We start from the raw sequence: 24765 nt of genomic DNA on the forward strand, positions 1-24765 counted from the left end.
CACATTGAGCACAGACTGAGAGGAGAGAGATGGGATTTGGGGAGGCCAGATAGGAGGAGGTTACAGTCTAATCTGAGATGACCAGTGAATGTATGAGGGTTTTGGTGGCATCCTTGGTGCGAAAGGGTCTGATCTTGGAAATATTCTTCAGATGGAAACAGGACTGCAAGAGGTTCTGAATATGTGGTTTGAAGGAGAGGGAAGAGTCCAGGACAAACGCACTTTGGGACTAGATGAGATAGTTATGCCATCTATTGTTAAATAAATAGTGGGACATATGTGGGAGGGTGGGAAGACGGTCAGCTCAGTCTTAGACATATCAAGTTTGCGAAATCGCTGGGACATCCAGGAAGAGATAGCAGAGAGACAGTTAGAGATACGAGTCAGTAGAGAGGGGGAAAGGTATATCTGAGTATCATCAGCATAGAGATGATAATGGAGGTCAAAAGAGCGGATGAGTTTACCTAGAGAGGACGTATAGAGAGAGAATAGGAGAGGTCCAGGAACAGAACCTTGGGGAACACCTACTGTAAGAGGCTGTGGTAGGGAGGAGTAGTCGTGAGAGGAAAGAGAGAAGGAGCGGTCAGAGAGATAAGAGGACAGCCAGGAGAGAGCAGTGTCACGTAGACCAAGGGAGTGAAGGATCTGCAGCAGTAGAGGGTGGTCTACAGTGTCAAAAGCAGCAGAGAGGTCAAGGAGAATGAGCAGGGAGTAGTGGCCCTTGTATTTGGCAGCAAGGAGTTCATTGCTGACTTTTGTGAGGGCAGTTTCAGAGGAGTGGAAAGAACGGAAGCCAGACTGAAAAGGGTCAAGGAGCGAGTGGGAGGAAAGAAATGTGATGAGGCATGTTAAATATGATACACCAACACGCACACGAGAGAAAAAGAAAATGTGTGTGTATATGTGTATGTACATACATACATACATACATACATGATAGATGGCACTCCTGGTCACCGATAAAAGAGGGTGCCCTCCGCATGTAACCACAAATGGTCCCACATACAATTCCTCTGGCAGCGGAACTCCCAATCAAAGATATCAGTAGGCGGGAGATTATGCATCAACGTTTTGATGCCATTTAATGCATCGTTCTCAAGATATATATATATATATATATATAGTTCAATAAGGTAACAAGACCTCTCGTGTGTAATGTTCTGTATTTCATTCTAATTTCCCATCAGGCCAGAGTAGGTAGACCACTGCGTCACCTCCCGGTCATTAGACTGCCCCTCATATCAGTCATACTGTCCCAACATCAGTTGTGAGACGGTGGGGCTGGTGGAAACATGGTCAAACAATGAGGTGCGTAGTGTTATCATATTCACATTAGCAGCTGAAATTCATTGCCAGCTTGTCGAGGTGTATTGTGATAATGTCACGGAAACAAATTTGGGTTTGGTGTACTGCCTTTAATAATGGCAGGACAGATGTTCAAGATCAGCAGTGATCTGGCTGCCCAAGCACGTCCACCACAAATGACAATTTGTGCTGCTTTGAATGTTTGATTCAGGAGGACCGATTCATTCGAGTTGGTAATATTTCTGATCTCTTTTGGACCATTGAGAAGCTTATGGGTGTAAGGAGAGGATGGTGAAGTCATCAAGCCGTCATGTCCTGGCTTGAGGCACTTGACACTGATTTCTTCTATGCCGGGATAGATGTCTTTACACACATTGGAACAATTGCTTAGACATTATGGGGACTATTTAAAAAAGTAACCTGTACAAAGGCCATACTATTGATTATACGTATATACAAGTTGAATAAATTTGTGCAATGAGAGGTCTTGTTACCTTACATATTGAACCTCGTGTGTGTGTATGTATATATATATATATATGTGTGTGTGTATATATATATATATATATATGTATGTATATATATATATATATATATATATATATATATATATAAAAATATGTCCACACTCACGTCTTGTAGTGATAAATCGCTGGGGTAGCTGCCCAAAATAGACCTTCAGGTCCTGTGTATAACCTTGAAAAAAGGGGGTGCACTCACCAGTCTTCTTTAAAAGTCTTTTATTCCAACAATTAAAAATAAATACAGGATCAACGTTTCGGTCCCAACCGTGGACCTTTGTCAAGGCTGGGACTGGTGAGTGCACCCCCTTTTTTCAAGGATATATATATACATGTATTCCTTTAGGATGCCCACAGAGAGGTTTGACAGCAGCAGAATAGATCATTGCTAGGTGGATCACTTTATTAATTTACCAGGGTAACATTGGGGCAGGACAACTTTTGGAAAATGTACTATACTTCTGGTTCTGTGCTTTGTGTATTTGTAAGTAAAATCTGAAGTTCCCAGGCTGCCAGTTTAGGCTTGTCCTTTTGTCAATAAACTTAAAGTGCTAAACAGTGGTAATGGAGATTGAGACATTTTTTTTCTCCTTCATCCACTAGGGGACTCTGGAGTCTCATTACAGTGGGGTATAGATGTGTGCTAACCGGGAGCTGGCACTTTAAATTTAGATAGTGTGACTAGCTCCTCCCCCTCTATACCCCGCTACAAGCCAGTCTCAGTATTGTGCACAAGGGAGCTGGCCATACTTTGGGCTTCTCCTCAGGGCAAAGTTTAATTTAAGATAGTTAAGGAAGATGCTGATTCAAGCTTTGAGGACATGACAGGCAGCTGGACGCGCTGCATGCGGCGCACGTCGCAGGCCCCACATTAGCCTCACCTGCACCCTTGGCAGTTTTCGTGAGTATAACCTGGCTCCCCGATTAGCGGGGTTGCCAGGCACAGAGACTACGGTGTTTACTAGCAGTGACAGTCCGCGGACGCCATATACAGCCCTGCTCTAGTGGTTTAAAACGGGTGCCATATGGGGGGTGGGGCGGAGCCTAACGCTGAGGTATGCTCCTTGCTCCCAGCTTCCCTGGTGCTTCCAGTAAGCAGAGCTGACGGCCATTACATGCTGCTGCTAACTGCGCTGATCGCTTTCACAGCACTGAGGCTGAGACCGCCTCCCCAGGATTCGTGAGTGATCAGTGGGGTTTGTGCTACATTGGAGCACAGTATAATATTACTGCTGTAATTTATACATAACGTTTTTGGCACTGCTACAGTGAACGCAAAAAATACACTCGAGCGCGTTTTTACGAGATCCAGGTAGTGAGGGACTCAGTTTTAAAAAGGTCTGGGTCCCATAGAACGCGCTATGTGCGCGCGCCGCAGAGTAGCCAATCACAGCTGGTGATGCTTGGTAGGAGAGAAAATAGATTCTGCCGACGGTGACTGGCTGCTGTGGCGCATACACAGCGGCCGCAGCAGCCAATCACCACAAACTGCATCTCGCCTACTATCACTGCCAGCTGCATCACATCCAATCAACACCGGCGGCGTTCTCGTCCAATCACCACAGGCAGCATCTCGCCTACCAGTCACCACCGGCGGCATCGCATCCAATCACCGTTGGCTGCGTTCTAGTCCAATCACCGCAGGCAGCAGCTCACCTACGAATCGCCGGCGGCGGCATCACATCCAAATGCTGCCGGCTGTGCGTTCAACTACCACCTTTTTTACACCTGATTTCTCCTGGTTTCTTCTAACTTCCCCCAGGCCTCCCTTACCCAGCTAAATATTTATTACAGCACATTAGAGCAGAGCCTCGTGTCCTAATGTTGTTGTGTTCTACAAGGGAGCATTCTCTAGTGCCTTCTTATAATACAGCTGCAACACCCACTAGTGCACTGGTATGAGGGGAGACTGACTTGTGTCCTGTTAGATTAATAGTGGAGCAAAATATTGTACATGTGGGGCAGCATCTAAGGTCCTGTTATTATAATATAAGGAAGCAGGCCCTAGTATTCTGTGGCTATAATACAGTTGGGGCAGGCTGTGGTGTATTGTTGCTACTGTAACACATGTTTATATTATAGCAATTGATGTAAAATAAATATTAATTATTGTACTGTCGCCTTGTACTACGTTCCCCTCTCCCTATATCTGTACCCCTTCTGCTTTCCTGTGTACTTTTTCCTCCCAACTGTGCCCCCTGTTCCTCTCTATCCATGTCTCTACCCCTTTTGCTCTCCTGTGTACTCTCCCCCATCCCTGGGCCCCCTGTTCTCCTCTCCCCATGTCTGTACCCCTTCTGCTCTCCTGTGCACTCCCCCATGTCTGTACCCCTTCTTCTCTCCTGTGTACTCTCCCCCATGTCTATACCCCTTCTGCTCTACTGTGTACTCTCCCCAAGTCTATACCCCTTCTACCTTTCCTGTGTGCTCTCCCCTCCCTCTCCTGTGCCCTCTGTTCCTTTCTCCCCATATCATTCTTTTTGCAAAATATATCATATACAGCATTTTTATGTGCTACAGGCAGTGAGGCATAAATTGTAATGGGACCCAGAAACTGTGGCGTAGGACCCCAATTTTTCTTTAAGTGAGGAGTCCATGGGACCCACATTTTTTTTTTCACTCGGTGCGGTCACTGCTGCTAACAGCGCTGTTTGGGCGGGTGTGGCTCTCCTCCCTCTCTGCCCTTATTTCCTACCGCTCTATATATCTCAGTCTCTACTCTTACACTGTTCACTACATTACTGTATTGTTTGTATGTCAGTATTGTGTACCATGGCTGGAAGAGGATCTAAAGCTTCACAGAAAACTTTTTCTTGCACAAAATGTGCAGAAAAGTTTATACAGGGACAGTTATCTAGCTCCCTGTTGTGATTCAGAGCAGCAGGCTCAAGAATCACCCCAGACGCTGGAACCGCCGACTTGGGAGGCGCAGTTCACTTCTGTTATGTCATGCCTGTCTGCAGAAAGAGAGATTTCCAGAACTCAAGTCTAATCTCCCTCCCACTGAACCAGCCTGGGCTCGTTCCCTAGCTAAGTTGGTTGAGAGGCTCACAAAAGCCATGACGTCCCGTGACTTCACAGGTTTCCAAGAAGAGGCTGTTACCCTCAGTCCTACAGTCGGATGACTCTGAGGATGAGGATATGCCTCCTCTAGAGGAGGGCGATTTTTCTTGATTCCGGAAGATCCAGAACCTTTGTCCCAGTAATCTGCCTTTGATTTTATCCGCCAGGTATTAAACGTGGAAGAAGCGGACCAGAGTTCTGCTTGGCCATCTATCTTTACTAAAAAGCAAAGACAAGCTGCCTCCTTTCCAGCATCAGAGGAGCTGGATTCTATCCTCGCCACTGCTTGGAAACACCCGGAAAAAAATATTCTAGGTATCCCGTCGACTTTTGTCCTCCTACCCTTTCCCTACAGAAAGCATGAAGCTATGTGAGACTCCACCATCGGTAGATCTCTGTGTCTCGCCTGTCCAAAAAGACGGTTCTGCCAGTACTAGGAGCCATTTTCTTAAAGGAGCTTTCGGACCGGAAGTTGGAGAAAACCCTAAAGTCCATTTACAGAGTAGCGGGCGTGATACTTCGCCCTGCGCTAGTGGGCTGCTGGGTCAATAAGACGATAGAAACCTAGGCTAAACAACTATCGGAAGGATTAAGGACAGGACTCCTTTAGCAGAACAGATTGGGGAGTCGGCTGCTTATCTTGGTGAGACGTCAAAAGAGGTATGTAATCTCGCCTCTAGGTCTTCTGCTCTAGCAGTATTGGCTCGCAGAGTTCTTTGGCTGCGACAGTGGCAGGCTGATGCAGAATCAAAGAGGGCGGTGGAAGCACTTGTATTCACCGGAGATGTCCATTTCAGGCCCGAACAAGTTGGACAAGTTGATCTCCCAGGCTACGGGGGTAAGTCTACTTACTCTCCCCAGCTGCTTCAGCTACCCGTAAGCCTTATTCAGGACGTCCTTTCATGCCCCAGGAAGATTCAGAGGCCGTTCCAGAGGAGGACCTACCATTTCTCGTGGTTCCAGAGGTAGGGGTAGAGCCGCAGCAGTGTCTACACACCAGGACAAATCCATTGCGCGACGGGTTTCCCTCTCACCTGGGAGACCCCAGGGTGGGAGCTAGTCTTCGAGATTTCAGGGTAGTGTGGGCACAATCTTGTCCGGACCCCTTTGTTCGGGACCTCCATAACCCAGGGGTACAAACTCGAGTTCCAGATACAGCCACCACCTCCAGTTGTTTTGCCAGTTTCCTGTGACAGAGGGGTCGCGATGCAAGAAACTGTAGACAAACTTCTGACCGCTGGAGTGTTGGTACATGTCCCCACACATCAACTAAAGCAGGGGTTCTTCTTTCGGTTGTTTGTGGTTCCGAAGCCAGGCGGATCAGTCAGACCTATTCTGAAACTGAAGGATTTCAATCCCTACCTGAGAGTATTCAAGTTCAAGATGGAGTCCCATCAATCTGTCATTGCAGGGCTCGAGGCAAACGAGTTTCTGGTGTCTTTGGACAAAAGATGCCTACCTACACATTCCCATCTGGCCGCTTCACCAGGCGTTCCTACGATTCGCCATTCGGGACTCACATTTTCAGTTCCAGGCCTTACCCTACGGCTCCCAGAGTATTCACCAAGGTAATGGCTGTGATGATGGCTCTCTTTCGGACTCAGGGAGTCACGATTGTCCCTTACCTGGATGATCTCCTAAAAGCTACTTCTAGGAATCAATTATTACAAAACATATTGGTGACTCACTATCTCCTCATACAACACTGGTGGATCCTGAACCTTCCCAAGTCACATCTGCAGCCAACACAGAGGCTCTAATTTCTGGGGATGATTCTGGATATGGTATGTCAGAAGGTCTTCCTTTCTTAGGAAAAAGAAACTTCCATTCAGGAGATGGTGTAGCTGATCTTACAACATCGACGAGTATTGGTGCACCTGTGAATACGACTCCTCGGGAAGATGGTTGTGACCTTCAAGGCCATTCCATATGGCCGTTTCCACTCCAGGCTTTTTCAACTGGCCCTCCTCTCTCAATGGTCGGGATCTCATCTATTCCTTCACCAACGAGTGAAGCTTGCCCCCAGAACTCTGATATCTCTTCTCTGGTGGCTGAGTTCATCTTACCTGTTGGAGGGCAAGAGGTTGGAGGGCAAAAGGTTCGGAGTGTGGGATTGGGGGGGCAGTGACTCTAGAGAACCACTTCCAGGGCCGCTGGACTCCACAGGAAGCGAGACTGCCCATAAACATCTTAGAATTAAGGGAAGTGTTTTATGCTCTTCAACTAGCACATCACCTGTTGCAGGGTCAGGCCGTCAGTTTAGGGTCAAGACAGCACCAGAAGTCGGGTGGCAATGAAAGAAGTAAGCCGCATTCTACTCTGGGTGGAGGAATTCGCTGTGGCAATATTTATTCCAGGCATGGACAATTGGGAGACCGACTACCTCAGTCATCAGGACGTATATCCTAGGGAGTGGGCACATCCCCAGGTATTTCAACAGCTTGTTCCACAGGTGGGGCCTTACACAAGTCAATCTCATGGCATCCAGACACAATTATCAACTGCCTCTGTACTGCTGTCGGACAAGAGACCCGGAGGCCGTGGCAGTGGACGCACTCTCAACACCCTGGCGGTTCCGATTTGTCTATCGGTTTCCACCAATCCCTCTACTGCCTCCGCTACTGCAACGCATCAAGAGGGAACGAACCATGGTTCTGTTAGTGGCTCCAGATTGGCCCCACAGAGCTTGGTATTTCAACCGACGTCTACTGCTGATGATCCGTGGTCTCTACAGCTGCGAGAGGATTTCCTACAGCAGGGTCCTTTCATCTATCCAGACTTAAGGCGGCATATGTTTGACGGCGTGAATGTTGAAAGGGCAATCTTACGGTGAGAAGGGGATCCCATCTACGGTGATCCCTACCATGCTCCGGGCTCGGAAGGAGGTTACTTCCAGCCACTACCATCGTATCTGGAAGGCTTATGTTATATGGTGTGAATGGCAGGGATCGCCTCCTACAACGTTCAAGGTGTCCAGGCTCCTACTTTCCTGCAGGCAGGATTCTCAGCGGGTCTACGTCTTGGATCCCTGAAGGTTCAGGTTTCAGCACTGTCCATTTTCTTCCAGAAAAAACTGGCCTTACTCCCGGATGTTCAGACTTTTCTGCAGGGGGTTATCCGTTTGCAACCACCCTTTATTCCTCCCACGGCTCCGTGGGACTTGGATCTCATTCTCTTTCTTGCAGTCTTCTCTGTTCGAACCATTAGACTGTTGAGTTTAAGTACCTCTCGTGGAAGGTGGTACTTCTCTTAGCCCTGGCTTCGGCCAGGTTAGTGTCGAAACTCTGAGCTCTCCTGTCGTCCTCCATACCTGGTATTCCATGTGGATAGGGCTGAATTCCATACGCAGATGGCATTCCTTCCTAAAGTGGTCTCTGCGTTCCACATAAACCAGCCTATTGTGGTGCCGGTTCTTCTAGAGGACTCTCCAGCTTCCAGATCCCTGGACATTGTAAGAGCCCTCAGGATCTATGTGGATAGGACTGCATCTCTACGGAAATCAGCCACCCTGTTTGTCCTGTATGATGATTCTCGTCCTGGTTGGCCAGCTTCCAAGCAGACTATTCTACGATGGATCTGTCTGACCATCAGGCAGGCCTATGTGGCCTCCTCCATGGAACCTCCGGCTTCCATCACAGCGCATTCCACGCGCTTGGTGGGTTCCTCATGGGCGGCTGCCCGTGTGGTTTCCATGGCTCATCTTTGTTGTGCGGCCACTTGGTCGGGCCGGCATACTTTTGTCCGGTTTTATTGTTTTGATAAATCCGCAGCCTCTGTCTCGCAGTATGGCCGTGCTGTTCTGCAGGGTTCTCAGCGCTCTCCCACCCAGGATGGGAGCTCTGGGATGTCCCCACTGTTATGAAGCTTCCAGTGTCCCCTAGTGGATGAAGGCGAAAACAGAATTTTTGTACTTACCGGTAAATCCCTTTCTCCGATTCCACAGGGGACACTGGACGCCCACCCAGCGCTGTTCCTTCCTGCCATGGTAGCTTGTCAGTCTATGTTATGACTGGTTGTTTTCTTTGTTCAACTGTTTTTAAAACCTTTTTACACATGTTATGTGTTTGTTATTTTGTGTACTTGCGTCACCTCCTCCTCTGCAGGTTGCTTTTTCCAACTCTCCTCGGGCACAGTTTCCGAAGACTGACTTATAGAGGGGGAGGTGCTAGTCACACTTTCTAAATTTAAAGTGCCAGCTCCCGTTTAGTACACAACTATACCCCACTGTTATGAAGCCTCCAGTATCTCCTTTGCAATCGGAGCAAGGTATCTATCGGTAGGTACCAAAATCCTGTTTAAAGTGCTAAAAATGTAAAGCAAGGCTGATTGGATGAAATTTGGTGCATCTGTTTAAAATGTAGAGATTTTACAATATACAGTATTGACACATTTGACACGAAACGCATTGTTGTCAATTATTAACTGTTCACGTTTAATCCATACCTTGTAGATGTCCCACACAAAGCCATATATTAGGAAAAAGTCTGTTCTGATAATGTACAAAGTTTTTCTGAAGTACCCAGAGTCTCTGCGACCAGCATTCCCAAGACTCAAAGAAAAGCTAGAGGACCCTGACCCAGGTGAGCATTTGTACTATTTCCAGGTGTGCTCTCATATCCTGTCCCATTTACACCATATGGTGCAAGACGCCTGGCGCTCTTTCAGTTATGCTTACTTTTTTCTCAACTTTGCTAGTTTTACTCTTTCATTGTGCTACTTTTTTGGTAATTTTGCATCTTAGAGCGCAAATAGTGTACTCTGTAATTAGGATTTGTTTCTTTTGAAGCAAAGAAATTGGTATAAAGTCACAGTTGAAGCATAAGAATACCTGGCACAGGTCACTCCTATCTGACCTGTCCTTGCATCTTACCACAGACTATACTTTTTTCTTAACTTTGCTACTTTTTCCTCAATTTTGCTATTTTTGCAAATGGTATACTATGTACTTTGCTACTTTTCCTTTAATTTTTACTTTTTCCTCAATGTGGACACATCTGTACTGGTTTGTATGTTACAAAATTATATTTGTTTTGTAAGAAAGCGGTCTACTCTTTTACCAGGTGTGCAGTCTGCAGCAGTGAATGTCATTTGTGAACTAGCCCGCCGAAACCCCAAAAATTACCTATCGCTGGCCCCTCTATTCTTCAAGCTCATGACTTCTTCTACTAACAACTGGGTTCTAATTAAAATCATCAAATTGGTAAGCATTGCTCCTCACTTTTTTTTTGCTTTCTAATTAACAGCTTCTCCACTTTGTTTTTGCACTAAGGGTTAGGTGTGAATAGAACACAAAGAAAACTGCTTGTTGAGTTCTTCATGTGTGATATCTATTTATGTTTTACCGTCCTTTAACTCCTTTTTCTTGGCGGCTGTATAAAATATTACACCTTTCAATTGCAGTGAAACATTTTGCCTAAAGACAGGGAAATAGACTACTGGTTAATATTTTTTTCCACTAAAATGCATTGAAATTCAGACATTATTGTTTTTCACAGTAAAGCTAAAAAGAAACACTGCGGTAACCCAATACAAAACATTTTGTAAAAGTCTAGAATATAGAATTTGGAGGCATGGGGCTTTCAAAATAAATCCCCCCTCATTTTTAGAAGAGAAAATAGTTATCTATTTGGTTGTGGCTAGCCTTTTCTGATCCAGTGGCCTAATTGTTGTTCCTTATGTGTACAACCTGCTATTCATGATTTAGTCCCCTGCCTTGCTACAAGCTCCTTATAGAGACACGTTACGACTTAACTTAATACAAACAATGAAATGTAAAGAAATCCAAATGAACACCTTTCCAGATGGCGCTTCTGTTCGAAACTGATGACAAAATCCCCTTGCTACAGGGACTTATGAATTCCCTGTTAGCTCACACACAGGTGTCTGTTCACCTTTGCATGAAGTTCCCGGGAAAATTTCCGCTGGTGCATTTTGCACAATTTCATTTAAAGGTGTTCCATGTCAAGCCAATTTTGAAAGTCTTACGAGCATGATTTTCAGACTGTTCAAAGGTGCATGTTTTTCCCTGCTGATGGATGAGAGGTGTAAACCTGAAAACTTTACTTAACCAGGGAATGTTTTTTTTGACCTGTACAAAGCTGGTGCAAAATAATACCATGTTAATGCAATATGTAGCAGGTAGTGGATGCAGTATATCCAGTTGCAGCCTGTAGCGTATAGAGTAATGCTGATGCCAATAATGCACTGTATGCACATATGCAGTGATAGCATCTGGATTTATATAATACACTCAGTTGTGGTGACACAGCAGTATCTCGGGGGTCTTTAGCTGTGGCACAGTCCCTGTTAATATAGGGGCAAGCATGGGCATGTCCTATGCACTGAAAGACACAGAGGAGAAAGACTCGCAGAGAACCATGCATGTGCAGTACTATTATAGGGTTTTGTACTCTGGAGTACTCAAAGTTCCTGATAAACTCAATGGAGCTCAGAGCAGTTTTCAACATTCTAGTTACCGAACTTAAGTTTTTGTGAGGAAAGACCACCATGATACAGTTGGACAGTGCCACAGCTGTAGGTTAAATAAATTGCCATTGGGAAACTTGTAGCATTTCTACTTCAGGGTCCATAGGGGGTCCACAGGGTTGACCTTGGGGTATAGCTGGATTTGGATCCATGGGCACCACGCAGCTTTTGCTGCTCCCAGGATGCACTGGGTCCATCCTCCTCTATACCCCGTGCCACAGGCATCTCAGTTTTAGTTGGTGCCCGGCTGGAGTCGGGTCACCCTTAGCACAGGGGGGCTACTTAGCAGCCCCTAAGCTTATTTTTAGAGTGTTTTTAATTTTAATTTTTTTGTATTTAACTCTTCAGAGTGGCAGCATCAGACTGTCCATTAGACGTCCAAGCTGCCGCTCCTACACCCCGCTGGTGCCTTGACGCCAGTACAGATCTGGGAATCGTGGCGGGACCCCAGAGTATGTACTAGCACAGGCTCTGGGTACTCCCACGGCTGCTGCCGGAGCATCGGGGATAAGGTAAGACGCGGATCACTGCTTGCGGTGACCCGCCTGTCTATTCAGTCGCATGCCTCCGGTCTCTGTGGACAGACCGGAGGCGCTAGCAGTGGCAGCAGGCTCCACCTCTCCGGAGGAATACCCCGCGGGACCACTAAACCACCAGTGAATTATGCCGGCAGTGGGAGCCAGCGTCCCTGTGGTTAATTGCTAGCCAGGGGTGGCAGCCTTCCCTGTCTAGTGGCTCCTCCCCTCAGCTCAGCATGCCTTTCCGATCAGTTATGGCGACGCTGAGCTGCTTCCTCCTGCGGCCACTCCTCTGAGTCTCCGGCGGCCATCTTCTCTCCAGTGGCAGCGCAGATCTCCCAGGCAGCGCGTGGACCGGTCCCCCTGTGTACCTCTCCCCTGCTAAAGGACAGCTTACACAGCACTATAGCCCTCCCAGACACTGAATCTGGGCGGTTGATTGTAGTGACAAGGTGCAGTGAGCATAGACTTTCTGCATTGTATGTGACTTTTGCTAGTGCTGACTGTCTGTGCTTTATTTCTGCTTATTGTCAGTCTATGACTATCCCTTTCCTTCTCCTACAACCCTGACAGGTGTGTGTGGGAAGGGCTTTTCTTGGACCTCACTTATATAAATTCATCTATTTGTGAGGTGGGTCACATACAATTGTGTGCTACACGGCCCATAACTCCAAGTATCCTAGTATTAAGCAGGCAAAAGTTACTGCGGCTGTTGTTCCTCTATCTGACCAGCTGACTGATTATATGGCGGAGGCCTGGCAGTCGCCTAGTAAGAGGTTCCAGCCTCAGAAATGTTTAGCATCTAGTTATCTGTTTCCTGCAAGTCGTTGCATAAAGTGGGAAACACCGCCTGCGGTGGATTCTCATGTTACTTGCTTAATCAAGAGTGCTACCCTTGCCTGTGCCGTCCATTTCATCCCTAAAGGATCCCACAGACAGGAAAGTGGAGACCTGTTTAAAGCCATTTATTCTCTCTCAGGGGCAGTGGCCTGTCCGTCCATGGCCATCTCTTGGGTGGCTAAAGCATTGAGCGCTGGGCCAATGTACTGGAAGATACTTTTCCTGAGGAAGCTCCGGAGGTTCAGAGAGCTTTAGTTGGACAGATGAGGGATGCCGCTTCTTATATTGGAGAAGAGTCTTCTGACTTCCAGAGTTTCGGCGGCAGCGGTCTCTGCTCACCTGTCAAAGAAGCAGGCCTGGAGCACTAGACTCCCTGCTTCCAAGCCAGAGGATAAGCCTTCAGCCTGATGGGACGGGCCTCTCTCTGGGGGATCCCACAGTGGGAGGCCGACTTCTTCAATTCACTCAGTGTTGGTGCAATACCACCACGGATGCTTCGGTACAAGAAGTGGTCTTTCAGGGGTACGCCTTTTCCTTCTGTCACAGACCCCCCCAACAGTTCTTCTGCACGGGTCTTTCTCAGGACAAGACCAAGGCCTTGCAGATTCAGGAAGCCATAGACTCCTTGCTGAAAGCAGGGGTCGTTCTTCCCGTTCCGCTTTCTCAACGTGGGACGGGTTACTACTCTTCTCTGTTTCTGGTTCCGAAACCCAATGGGTCTCATCTGCCTATCCTCAACCTGAAATCGTTGAACAAGTTCCTCAGAGTGCCCACATTCAGGATGGAAACTTTGCGTTCCATCATTCTGGCTATGGAACCGGGGGATTATATGGCCTACCTCCATGTTCCTATAGCACCTTCACACCAGCGGTATCTGAGGTTTACTATACGTCGGCTTCACTTCCAATTTCAGGCTCTGCCCTTTGGCCTTTCCACAGCTCCAAGGGTGTTCTCCAAAATTATGGCTGTCATGGCTGCCCATCTGCGCAGCCAGGGTATACGGCTTCTGCTGTATCTGGACGACCTCTAATTGCTGCCAGACTCTCCGGAGGTACTTTTGCAACATCTGCACCTGACGATCGGCTGATAAACTGGAAGAAGTCCTCCCTCATTCCGTCACAGAGGATTATTCATTTGGAAGCGTCTATTCATTTGGAAGCCCTTCTGGACTCTCGTCGGCAATGGATCTTTCTGACTCCAGAAAAGGTTTCCTCCCTACAACTACGAGTGAGCAGTTGTCTGAACAGTTCCCAGGTGTTGGTTCACTCGGCAATGAGAGTTCTCTGGTCCATGGTGTCGACATTCGACATGGTGGAGTATGCCCAGTTTCATTCCACGCCCCTGCAGGGGGGCTGTTTCTATCCAAATGGAACGGGTTACCACACCGGGTCAGGACTCGGATGCTGGTGTTGTCTCCGGAGGTGCGCCTGTTTGCTTGGTGGCCTCAGACGTCACATCTCACCAAGGGTCGCCCCTTTTGGAACCCGGACTGGGTTTTGCTCATGGCAGATGCCAGTCTCCGGCGTTGGTGGGCAGTGTCAGGTCCACTTTCACTTCAGGGCAGTTGGACGGCGGAAGAAGCGGTTCTTCCCATCTACATTCTGGAACTTCGGGCCTTCCAGTTGTCTGGTCACGCTCTTCAAGGATGGGCAGTGCAAGTTCAGTCCTCGGTGGCGTACATCAACCATCAAGGGGGGACTCTCAGTCAAGCAGCAATGCCGGAGATGTCACGCATCCTGTCTTGGGTGGAGTGCCACCTTCCGACCATCTCGGCAGTCTTCATTCCAGGAGTCCTCAATTGGGAGGCGGGCTTCCTCAGCCGTTACGACGTGCATCCCGGGGAATGGTTCCTTCACCCAGAGGTTTTTCAACTACTCGTGGACAGGTGGGGACTGCCGGAGGTCGACCTCATGGCCTCCCGTCACAATCACAAGCTGCCTGTGTACGGGTCCAGGACAAGAGACGCCAATGCAAGCCTGGTCGACGCGCTATCAGTGAAATGGAGGTTTCAACTGGCGTATCTATTCCCTCTGCTATCACTGCTGCCTCGGGTCCTCCGGAAATTCAAACAGGACGGCAGGACGCTTCTGCTTGTGGCTCCGGCTTGGCCCAGACGTCCTTGGTACTCCTATCTTTGGGGCCTCTCCATCGACGTTTTGTTTCTTCTGCCTCAATGTCGGGACCTGTTGTCTCAGGGGCCCTGCCTTTACCCAGATCTGGGTCGTCTGTCTTTGACGGCGTGGCTCTTGAGACATCTGTCTTGAGGTCCCGGGGTTTTTCCAGCTTGGTCATCAGGCACAGTGCTACAGGCGTGCAAGCCTGCTTTCGCCAGGATTTACCACAGACTGTGGCATACTTATTTTCAATGGTGAGAGTCCAGAAACTACGATCCTCAGGCGTTTCGTGTTTCTAGAATTTTGGTGTTCCTTCAGTCTGGTTTGGACCTAGGCTTACGCCTAGTGTCTTTGAAAGTTCATGTGTCTGCACTATGTGTGGTTCCAGCATAGGATAGCTGCTCTGCCAGATCTCCGCACCTTTTTCCAGAGTGTTCTCAGGATTCAGCCTCCCTTTGTTCCCCCAGTGGCTCCTTGGGATTTGGCGGTGGTGCTTTGTTCCTTACAGGGTCCTCCATTTGAACCTCTTGAGTCGGTGGAACTCAAATGGTTGACTGTTATGACTGCTTTTCTACTGGCGATTGCTTCAGCCAGAAGGGTATCCGAATTGGGGGCGCTCTCCTGTCACCATCCTTTTCTGAGTTTTCACAAGGACAGGGCAGTGCTTCGCACTCACCTGGGTTTTCTAGCTAAAGTGGTTTCTAAGTTCCACATTAATCAGGAAATTGTTGTTCCGGCATTTCAGTCACCTGATCTCTCGGCTGGTGAGGCTTCCTTAGCTGTGGTCCGTGCTCTCAAAGTTTATGTAGACCGGACTAGTTCCATTCGGAAGTCTGATTCCTTGTTCGTCCTCTTTAGCTCTCACAAGAGGGATTGGCCTGCCGGCAAACAAACTTTGGCCCGTTGGCTTTGTTTGGTTATTTGCGAGGCTTATGCACAGGAGGGTTTGCCTGTTCCGGCCTCTGTTAAGGCTCATTCTACTCGGTTTGTGGGTCCCTCGTGGGCTGCTAGCTGTGGCGCATTGGCTGTTCAGCTGTGTAAGGCGGCCACGTCGTCTTCCATCCAGACCTTTCTATAGTTCTATGCTTTTGACACCTTCTCCTCTCAGGATGCATCCTTTGGGCACCGGATTCTCCTTTCAGCACAGGAGCGTCCCTGCCCTTAGTTGTACTGCTTTGGGACATCCCCAAGGTCAACCCTGTGGACCCCCCTATGGACCCTGAAGTAGAAAACAAGAGATATGGTAAGAACTTACCTTTGTTATCTCTGATTCTACGAAGTCCATAGGGATCCTCAAGAGTTTACATTGGCTGCCTTTTAACGTTGTGGCTGTTTTAAGCCATGTTTCTTCCCACTAAAGTTTTTTCTTTTTTTTTGCCGTGTGGGTCATTCCATGCTCATGGAAGCTTGATTTGGCCAAGAACCACCACTGGGTTTGTAGGGTCTCCATCTCCTGGTGTGAAGCTAGGTTGTTTTTACTGTTGGACCAGTTACTACTGTTCCTGCAGGATGGTCTGGAGGGGGTTTAAGGGGGGAATTCAGTTAGCCACTGTAATTTGCTGCGTGCTAATTGATCCCCGGGGCTATTCCATTAGCCCCTTAGGCAGCCGGCAGGCTGCACTTAATGGGGATATTTTACTGGTCTGATCAGACCCAAAAGGAAATCCCTGATTAATAGGCTGTTAACGGTTAAAAAGACCCTGTTGATGCATAGGTCTTAGAATCCGTGAAAAGTTCAATGTGTTAACGCTAGTTAACACGTTAATTTAACGGGGGTTAAAAAGGGGCTCTAAGGCTATCACCCTTTTTCACACCCGTTCAATTAATGGGTCTATTTGAATTCCCCCCCTAAAAATCTGCTCTCTAAAAGTTCAGTTCTCAACCATCTTGCTTCTCTTTTTGGCCCTATTCCTGAAGTGCATACCTTCTTTAAGGAGTGATGCATGGGTGGCCCCCATATATCCCCCTCTAAATTTCTCCATGGGATCTCAACTTGGTGATGATTGCTTTACAGTACCAAACTAATGGATTTGGTGGAGCTAATTTTCTTTTCCTAGGAAACTGCACAAATATGCACATTTTGAACATAAGGTGTTGTGCTCCTCAACTGCATACTTTTTACTTATGCACCACTTTGAGATGTTCCAGTGACCCCCATGTATGGAATAGAAAATGGGATTTTTTGTTCATCTGCTTTGGGGAGCACTGCTAAACTTGGAGTGTAGAGTATGCTTTTGTATTTGTTAAATCATTTTCTCTGAGCCCAATGGGGGGGTAAGGAGGAATGTCACTGATTTGTCTCTTCCCCTCACTCACACACACTATTTCTGTTTTTCGTTAATTCTTGTATCTTTACTTTTATTATTATTCTTGTTGATGAACATTTTTCTCTCCTCTACTTTTTTTTTTTTTTTTTTGGACCCTGAGAAAAAGATTTAACTTAAGTACAAAAATCTTTTAGGTTTATCCCTACATTTTATTTTGAGCTTTTGTCACCCTTTGGGGTTTTTACTATTGGACCATGGGCCAATTTTTTTTTTTTTTTAGTGAGGGCTGCCATCAAACAACTCTTCAGTTCATTCTTTGTCATGTCCTTCAAAATAGTGATTTTTTTTTTTTGTGTATATTTTTAGTTAATTTCATTGTATTTGTTTTCATTATTTTTTTCCAACATGTTACATAATCAGAGGCTTACTATATTTTCTTTAGCTTCAGTGTGCCTTCCGGCTTATAAATCTGGAACACAGGCGCTTTTCTGAACAAATTAATTGTCATCTGTTCTTGCCGTTCGTATCTGGTACTTGCATGTGTCGGCGGAGAAGACCATACAGATGTGTCCCAATACATCTATCCTCTGTGCGCTGCAAGTCGCGTTACACATACTGTGGGAGCTCCACGTGACTCGGTAGCGCTGAGTGTCTTTTTCGTGCGTCTTTTTACCTTCAAATGCGTCTTATTCACACAGTGATGCAAATATTTAGCATAAGCAGCTACTGCTGATTAAAATGATATGCCTATGTACTTTGTGCAACTGCGGGTATATCTGCATACGAAACGCTACCTTACAGTGTTAAAGTAGCTGACACTGTAACGTAGCAGTTCGCATGCAGATACACCCGCAGACGCTCACAAAATCCAGGTATGCATCATGTCATTTTAATCAGCAGAAGCTGCTTGTGCTAACTATTCGCATCTCTGTGCGAATAAGACGCATTTGAAGGTAAAAAGTTGCACAAAAATACGCTTGGCGCTACTGAGTCATGGCATGGCGCGACTAGAAGGGCTGTTTAGCGCGAAAGGAGGCTAGATGTATCTGTACTTCCATTGCAAGGATCCGTGGTGAACTCCTGCCAGGGTGGACTCCGAACCTCCATGGGGGGAAGAATCAAATCTGATTGACTGATGTGGATCCAATGCAGCCTTGTAAGCTCCTGATCCAATTAGGTGCGAAGGGGGTGAATTGCCGTTTCAACTGCATAGAAACGTTGGCAACAACGCTGTAAATTACCTCCCCCCCTTCCTGGCTGATCTCATCCAGGACTAGCACATATTTGCTAGCAGCCTTATGGGGTTGCAAACAAAAAATGCGGGTGCGGCATACAGGAAAAGTCTGCCAAGCAATGTAAAAGCCTCCAGATTAGTCTAAGCAATAAAAACTATCTGTAACGTGCCCTCTAGCAAACACCCTGCCTCCCTCCCCCATAAAACACAAAACAAAAAACACACCTTAAAAAAACATAATTAGGATTACACAAACTAATAAAAAATTAAAATAGTAGACGCAGTTTCATTATTCTGAATGTTGTATTCATTTTTGGATTTGCAACGGAATGGTATACTTCTCTTTTTTTTTTTTTTTTTTTTTTAAATCAGAGGTGTTTGGATTAAAACATTGTTTCATGTGTTTTTTTTTTTTTTGGTTTGTTTTTTTTTCCCACCTGCATTGGCTATAGTTTGGGGCCCTTACTCCCTTGGAACCAAGACTGGGAAAGAAATTAATTGAGCCTCTGACCAACTTAATACACAGGTAAATTATGTCAATATTCACTGTTATCTATCCATGTTTTTTTCCCCTTCATAATTTACCTTTTCAAATGATTTGTAATTTGATTACTACTGTAATTTGCACTACAGTATACTGCTCCTATTAATACTAGTAACAACAATAACCATTACTTTTGTAGCACCTAGATATTATACAGCACTTAACAGAAAATATTTAATCATTAATATTTAATCTGTTCCTTGCTCCAGTGGAGCTTTGTAGCCTATACATAGCTGCACCTTCAGCACCAATAGTCCTCACCATTTACTGCTGTTTCTGCACAGTGATCACTGTAGGCACATTTTTTGAAACTGAGGGGGTTTTTTGTGGGGTTTTTTTTTTTTTTAATTATATCATTCTAGAATTTACTCCATCTGCTTTCAGTAATATTTTTCTACTTTTCTTATCTACATATTCCAATCACTCGTTCTGTGGTAGTGGTGTTTTTATTCTTTTTAAATTATCACCTTTCTCTTTACACACAGTACATCTGCAATGTCTCTTCTCTACGAATGTGTGAATACTGTTATAGCAGGTAAGTAAAAAGATAATTTGGAATCGCCAGTTAGACATTATGATGCTGGAAATGATGATTTCTCTGTTAGCCAAGGGGAACACTGGGAACCATGGGTATAGAGTGGAGCAGGGGGAGTCTGGGCACCAACTAGTTCTTTTTTTTACCCAGCAGCACAGGCTCACCTCAGCCAGAGAGCCAGTTTTAATTTGTTGCCTAAGGAGTGGGCACGTTTTTAGGGCTGCTACTGCAGACTCTACTTAGTTTTATTTACTTTTATTTTATACTGAGCGGGCAGCGAGTCATTGTCATTGATACCCCCGCTGCCACTCCACCACTTCCCCTGTTATGGTGACCGGAGTACTGGCAACAGAGTCAGTGACCCGGATGGCTCCTACTGATGTAGATCAAAGCCCAGCTGCGACTGGAACCCCGGGGACAGGTAAGGCGGCGATCTTCTTGCAGGGAGCCACAACTTAGTGGTTGATGGGTACCGGTCAGGAAGGTGACCCGCAGCGCTGGCAGTGGGGTCCTGGTCATCTCCGCACCCCTACTAGGCCATCAGGGAAGCGGGCTATAATGGGAGGCTCTCTTTCTGAGCGGAGCATATTCCCTGGGGAAGAGAGAGAGAGAGAGAGAGAGAGACACTGGCTCCTGCTTCCTCTATACCTCACAACCGGGTGTCGGATAATAGTATCAAACTCCTTGTTACCCTGTTGGGGGGTGGGGGGGATGGGGACTGCTTCTACTCTTTGCAGTGACCTGGCTTTTGACTACTTCAGATACGTTGGTAGTTACACTTTCACCTTCCGGAATGTTCACAAAAGTCATTGTGGTAATGGCAGCAGAACTGAGACTCAAGGGTTCTGCATCCTTTACCTGGATGACCTCCTTACTCTGGCACAGTCACCAGAGCTCCTTCAGGGCCGTCTTCACCTAATGGTGACCCTCCTTCAGTCTTGCATATGGATGATTAACTGGAAATAATCCACAATCTCTCCATTTCTGGTGATGCTTCACTTGGGTCAACATTTGGGAAGAGGACTTCCTAAGCCGCATGTACATGCACACGGACCAGTGGTCTCTTCACCCAGAGGTGTTCCAGTTTTTTGAGTCGCTGGGTTTATCCGGACATGATGGGCTCTCATCACAGCAACAAGTTTCCTCGGTTCTCCTCCCATACCAGGGATCTGGGAGCTTTACTGGTGGATGCCCTAGCAGTCGAATGGACCCTACTGTTCCTCTATTCTCTGATCCCAAGGGTTCTCTAAAAACTGAAGTTTGAGGGCGGCACGACAAGTCTCTTCGCTCCCGATTGGCAATTGTCGATCTTGGTATGCCGACCTTCCCGACCTGTCCGTAGATGCCCTGTGGCATCTCCCTCTCCAGCCGGACCTTCTGTCTCAGGGTTTGTGTCTGCACATGGACCTCAGACACCTTGGCTTTGCGGGGTGGCTCTTGAGACATCCACCCTAAAGGTAAAAGGTTTTTCAACCTCTACCATCTGTATTCTGGGGAGTGCTTGGATTTATCAGAGTCTGGCAGACCTACCATGATTGGTGTGCGTTCCCCCGTCTTAGCACTAGGTTTTCCATTTGTCTTGGATCCTGTCCTCCTTTGCAGGAGGGCTTGTATTTGGGCCTTCGTCTTTCCTCTCTTAAGGTACAAGTCTCCGCACTCCCGGTTCCCTTTTAATTGTAGATTGTCTCTTTATTGGATGTCCAGACTTTTCTACAAGGTGTGCTTCAGCTCGGTGAGTCTCTGGTTGAATGCATTATCCCATCGCTCTCCCTCATCTTTCACCCAGATTGGGAGTTTTTTAGGAGGAACCTTCCGAAGGTCGTCTCCCGTTTCCAATTTAATCAGGAAATTGTGGTACCCTCCGCATCCGTTCCTGATTCTTAGCCAGAGTTGACCTTCCTGGATGTGGTGAGGGCCCTCTGTGTTTATGTAAATATGATGCAGGGTATCCGAAAATTGTATTCCCTATTTGTTCTTTACGACTTCAACAAACGGGGCTGCCAAACAGACTTTGGCCCGATGGCTTTGCATCACCATCCGCCAAGCCCAACTTTTTTGCGGACCAACCGGTCCCGCCCTCGGTGTGTGGAATACTGGGCACCCTGACTCCCCTGACTGTTTGTCCTTTTTTTTTTTTTTTTCTTCTTATTGTCTTTTCTGGCTATCTTCTCTCTAGATGACTGTGTGCTTGAGGTATGTGTGCTGGCGCACGCTCTTGCCCGCTCGGGATGGGGTATGCTGGGTAGAAAAAAATTTAACTAGTTGGTGCCCAGTCTCCCCCATGCACTTCAGAGAAAAGGATTTAACAGATAAGAACAAAAACACCCTTTTTTATTTTAAAATGGTTAAGCCTAAAATGCCAACCCGTATCCTTTTGTTATACATCTTATTTGATGTGTCATGCTTTACATAGTTAAGTAAGTTTTCATGATCGTCCTGCAAAATTTTCACATCCTCATTTGTCAGGACAATCAACAGTGTAGATCATTCTGGAACAAACAGGATAGAAATTGCTTCCTAACCGACTATGACAGTGGCGCGGTGATGCTAAAAAGTTTGTGAGCCCTTTAGAATTTTCTGCAAAAATGTATTCATCTTCAGATGTGTCCACATATGCATACCCTCAAATCACACCACATAGCCCCATTGTAGCACGCCACAGACTTTGCGATTTAGACACACCAAAACACTAATCCCAAGTACCTAGTACACTAAGATGCTAAACTAGCAGAATGGATAAAAAGTATCAAAAAGGTACACATTATAGGTTAAAAAGGCACAGGACCGGTCGGATACGAGCAACTCGTGCCATGCATCGTTACGCTTAATCTGTGACTTTATAAGAATGCCTTTTGTACAAAAATATTAAGCCCAAGTAGGAAAATGTATGCAGTTTGTGTAAAAAACCAAAAGACAGGTTTGATGCGTGTGGCCTGCGCCATGCACCGTAATGCTTTGTCTACAACTTCATACTAATTCCTTTGCAACAAATGTACATTGTATGCGAACTAAAATGCCAAATTGAGGAAAAAGTGTGCAGCACATTCACGTGCCAGGTGTCTCGCTCTGTATGGCTCAAAAAGGAAAAGTGTATGAGGACAAAATAAAGAGGATCCAATAAATCAAATGACAGAGATGTATATAAATTTTCATTCATTTATTGATCAAAAAGGTTTTATAGCTGAAAATTTTCTCAGCCCTGTGTTGAACCTATTTGGCATTTAGTGGTCTGATTACATCCCAGCATCAATATTTGAGTAATTTGTTTATGCAGTACCCACGAAAATTATACATTAGTGACCATTCGGCTGGAAATACTTTCGGTTTAGATAATATGCCACTATATTCTCCTTGCCTGCGCCATGGAATTCTAAAAGTGACATTCTTTCCTTCTTCCCCTGATGAATTGCTACTTCCCTCATCATTCTTTGCTTCAGGTGCCCTCTTGATGATTTCTGAAGGCCTACACTGTCCTGTTCTCAGAGAATATTCTGACATGTTTTCCAGTCAACTGTAGATGAAATGGTTTAACTGATTTCCATATTATACTATCATTATATTTATATGAAGTTTCTTTTCTTGACACTGTCCCACATTCTGATTTTGAGAAGAGGTGAGATTCCCATCCTTTAACACTGGAGTCTGTTAATAACAATTATGGATCTAATAGGCATCACTATTGTATTTAATGTTGGTTTTTGACTTCAAGGATTCCAGGTTTTCTTTATTTTGATCCAGAGTAGTCTGTCTGCAATTCCATACCATTAGGCGTTCTAGCTGAAGGTCGTGAATAAACTAGTTGACACATTGATTTCACAATCTAGCCATGTTTTTAAAGAAAGGTTATCACATGTGGTGGTCTATATTTTGCACTATGTTATGAATTTTCCAACACCAGTGTATCTTCCAGATCATTAATTCGGCTATCAATAGATGTTGCCTGGCCAAAGGGCAAACAAGTGAATTGAAAGTGTTGTCCAAAGATACAGATCCTAATTTTCAGAACCAGAGAAATATGAACTCTTGCAGATTTACATACATAAGGATTCCACTCTGTTACTAGACATAAGGATTCCATGCATACTGTTTGGCATTGACAAATTTGTTGAGCCTACTCAGATCCTAAATGATGTGATAAGCCCCAGAGGGTTTCTTGATAAGGAATAGTTTTGGATAAAAGCATTTGTCCTTTATCTAGGGGAGCTGAGGCAAATACCTTTTGGCTCTTCTTAAGGAGCCCATTTATCAATAAACACATACTCTATTCAATCTGGGCATGATGTTAGAACCTAAAATCGTATTGCAGTATGTGATAATAATCCCCAAATGTTTTAAATAGCACATACAGGGACAGAGGTTCCTAAAGGAGCCTATGCCTGTGTTATGCTTGAAGTGAAGGGACTGCATCAGCGGTCTCTTCACTCCTCTATTGGGACTCCTGCGCATGTGCGACTTACTGACTATGCATGTGCTGCGACCATTGCCTTTCCCTTTGAAGTTTGCGAAGTGTAGCCTATAGGGTGCCAACCCTCATAGAAATCTATGGGTGTTGCAGCTGCTGTCGGCAGTGTAGGGACCACATCCCTCCATAGTACATCTGAGGGATACTTAACATCTGTGGGTATACTCAAACCCTTCTTTAGAGGTGCCTAACCCTAACCTACCCCCACGGGAGCCTAAACCTAACCCACCCCTCCCCGCACCCTAAACCTCCCTGGGGGGTGCCTTACCTTAACCCCCCTTCCCCTAGCCTAACCCTAACCTTCCCCAGGAGGGTGCCTAACTCTAAGTTCGCCCCCCCCCCCTCCCCCAGGGGTCCCTAAACCTAACACACCCATCCCCGAAGAAAAGGAGTTATCTAGGTAAGTCTACCATAACTCTAATTTTCATCTTCAGGGTCCATAGGGATCCACAAGGATACCATGGGGATGTCCTAAAGCAGTTCTCCTAGGGTGGGGGACGCTCCTGAGCAGAAAGGAGAACTTGTTGCCCAAAGGAAGCATCCTGAGAGGCAAAAGTATCAAAGGCAGAGAACTTAAGAAAAGTGTTGACAGAAGACCACGTAGAGCTGAGGCACCACGGCTAAATGCCCACAATGGCCCTACAGACCGAGTAGAATGTGCTGCCACCGTGCTTGGGACAGGGAGATTAGTGTGTGTGTGTGTGTGTTTACGCCTGGGAGATAGTCATGCGTACCCATCTCTCCAGAATCTGCTTATTAGCTGGCTATCCTCATTTGTAAAAAACATATAATGCAAAAAGAGCACATAGATACGGAGAGCACGAGCTACATCCAGGGAGGCTTCACCTACAGAAAGATCTGGAGCCTGAAAAGTTG

At 46.2% G+C, this 24765-nt stretch overlaps 1 protein-coding gene across 1 annotated transcript in view; it reads left to right on the forward strand.

Annotated features, from left to right (window-relative positions):
- The window catches only part of AP3D1 (adaptor related protein complex 3 subunit delta 1), a 182832-nt gene that overhangs the window by 11258 nt on the left and 146809 nt on the right, over positions 1-24765 (forward strand). Inside the window, exons 6-9 of the mRNA XM_088452992.1 lie at positions 9340-9469; positions 9950-10089; positions 18801-18874; positions 19378-19427. Of these exons, the coding sequence (XP_088309118.1) occupies positions 9340-9469; positions 9950-10089; positions 18801-18874; positions 19378-19427 (394 nt within the window). The remainder of the gene's footprint in view (positions 1-9339; positions 9470-9949; positions 10090-18800; positions 18875-19377; positions 19428-24765) is intronic.

The sequence above is a fragment of the Taudactylus pleione genome, unplaced genomic scaffold (assembly GCF_031769625.1).
Source record: "Taudactylus pleione unplaced genomic scaffold, aTauple2 ptg000560l, whole genome shotgun sequence".
NCBI classification, from domain to species: Eukaryota; Metazoa; Chordata; class Amphibia; order Anura; family Myobatrachidae; genus Taudactylus; species Taudactylus pleione.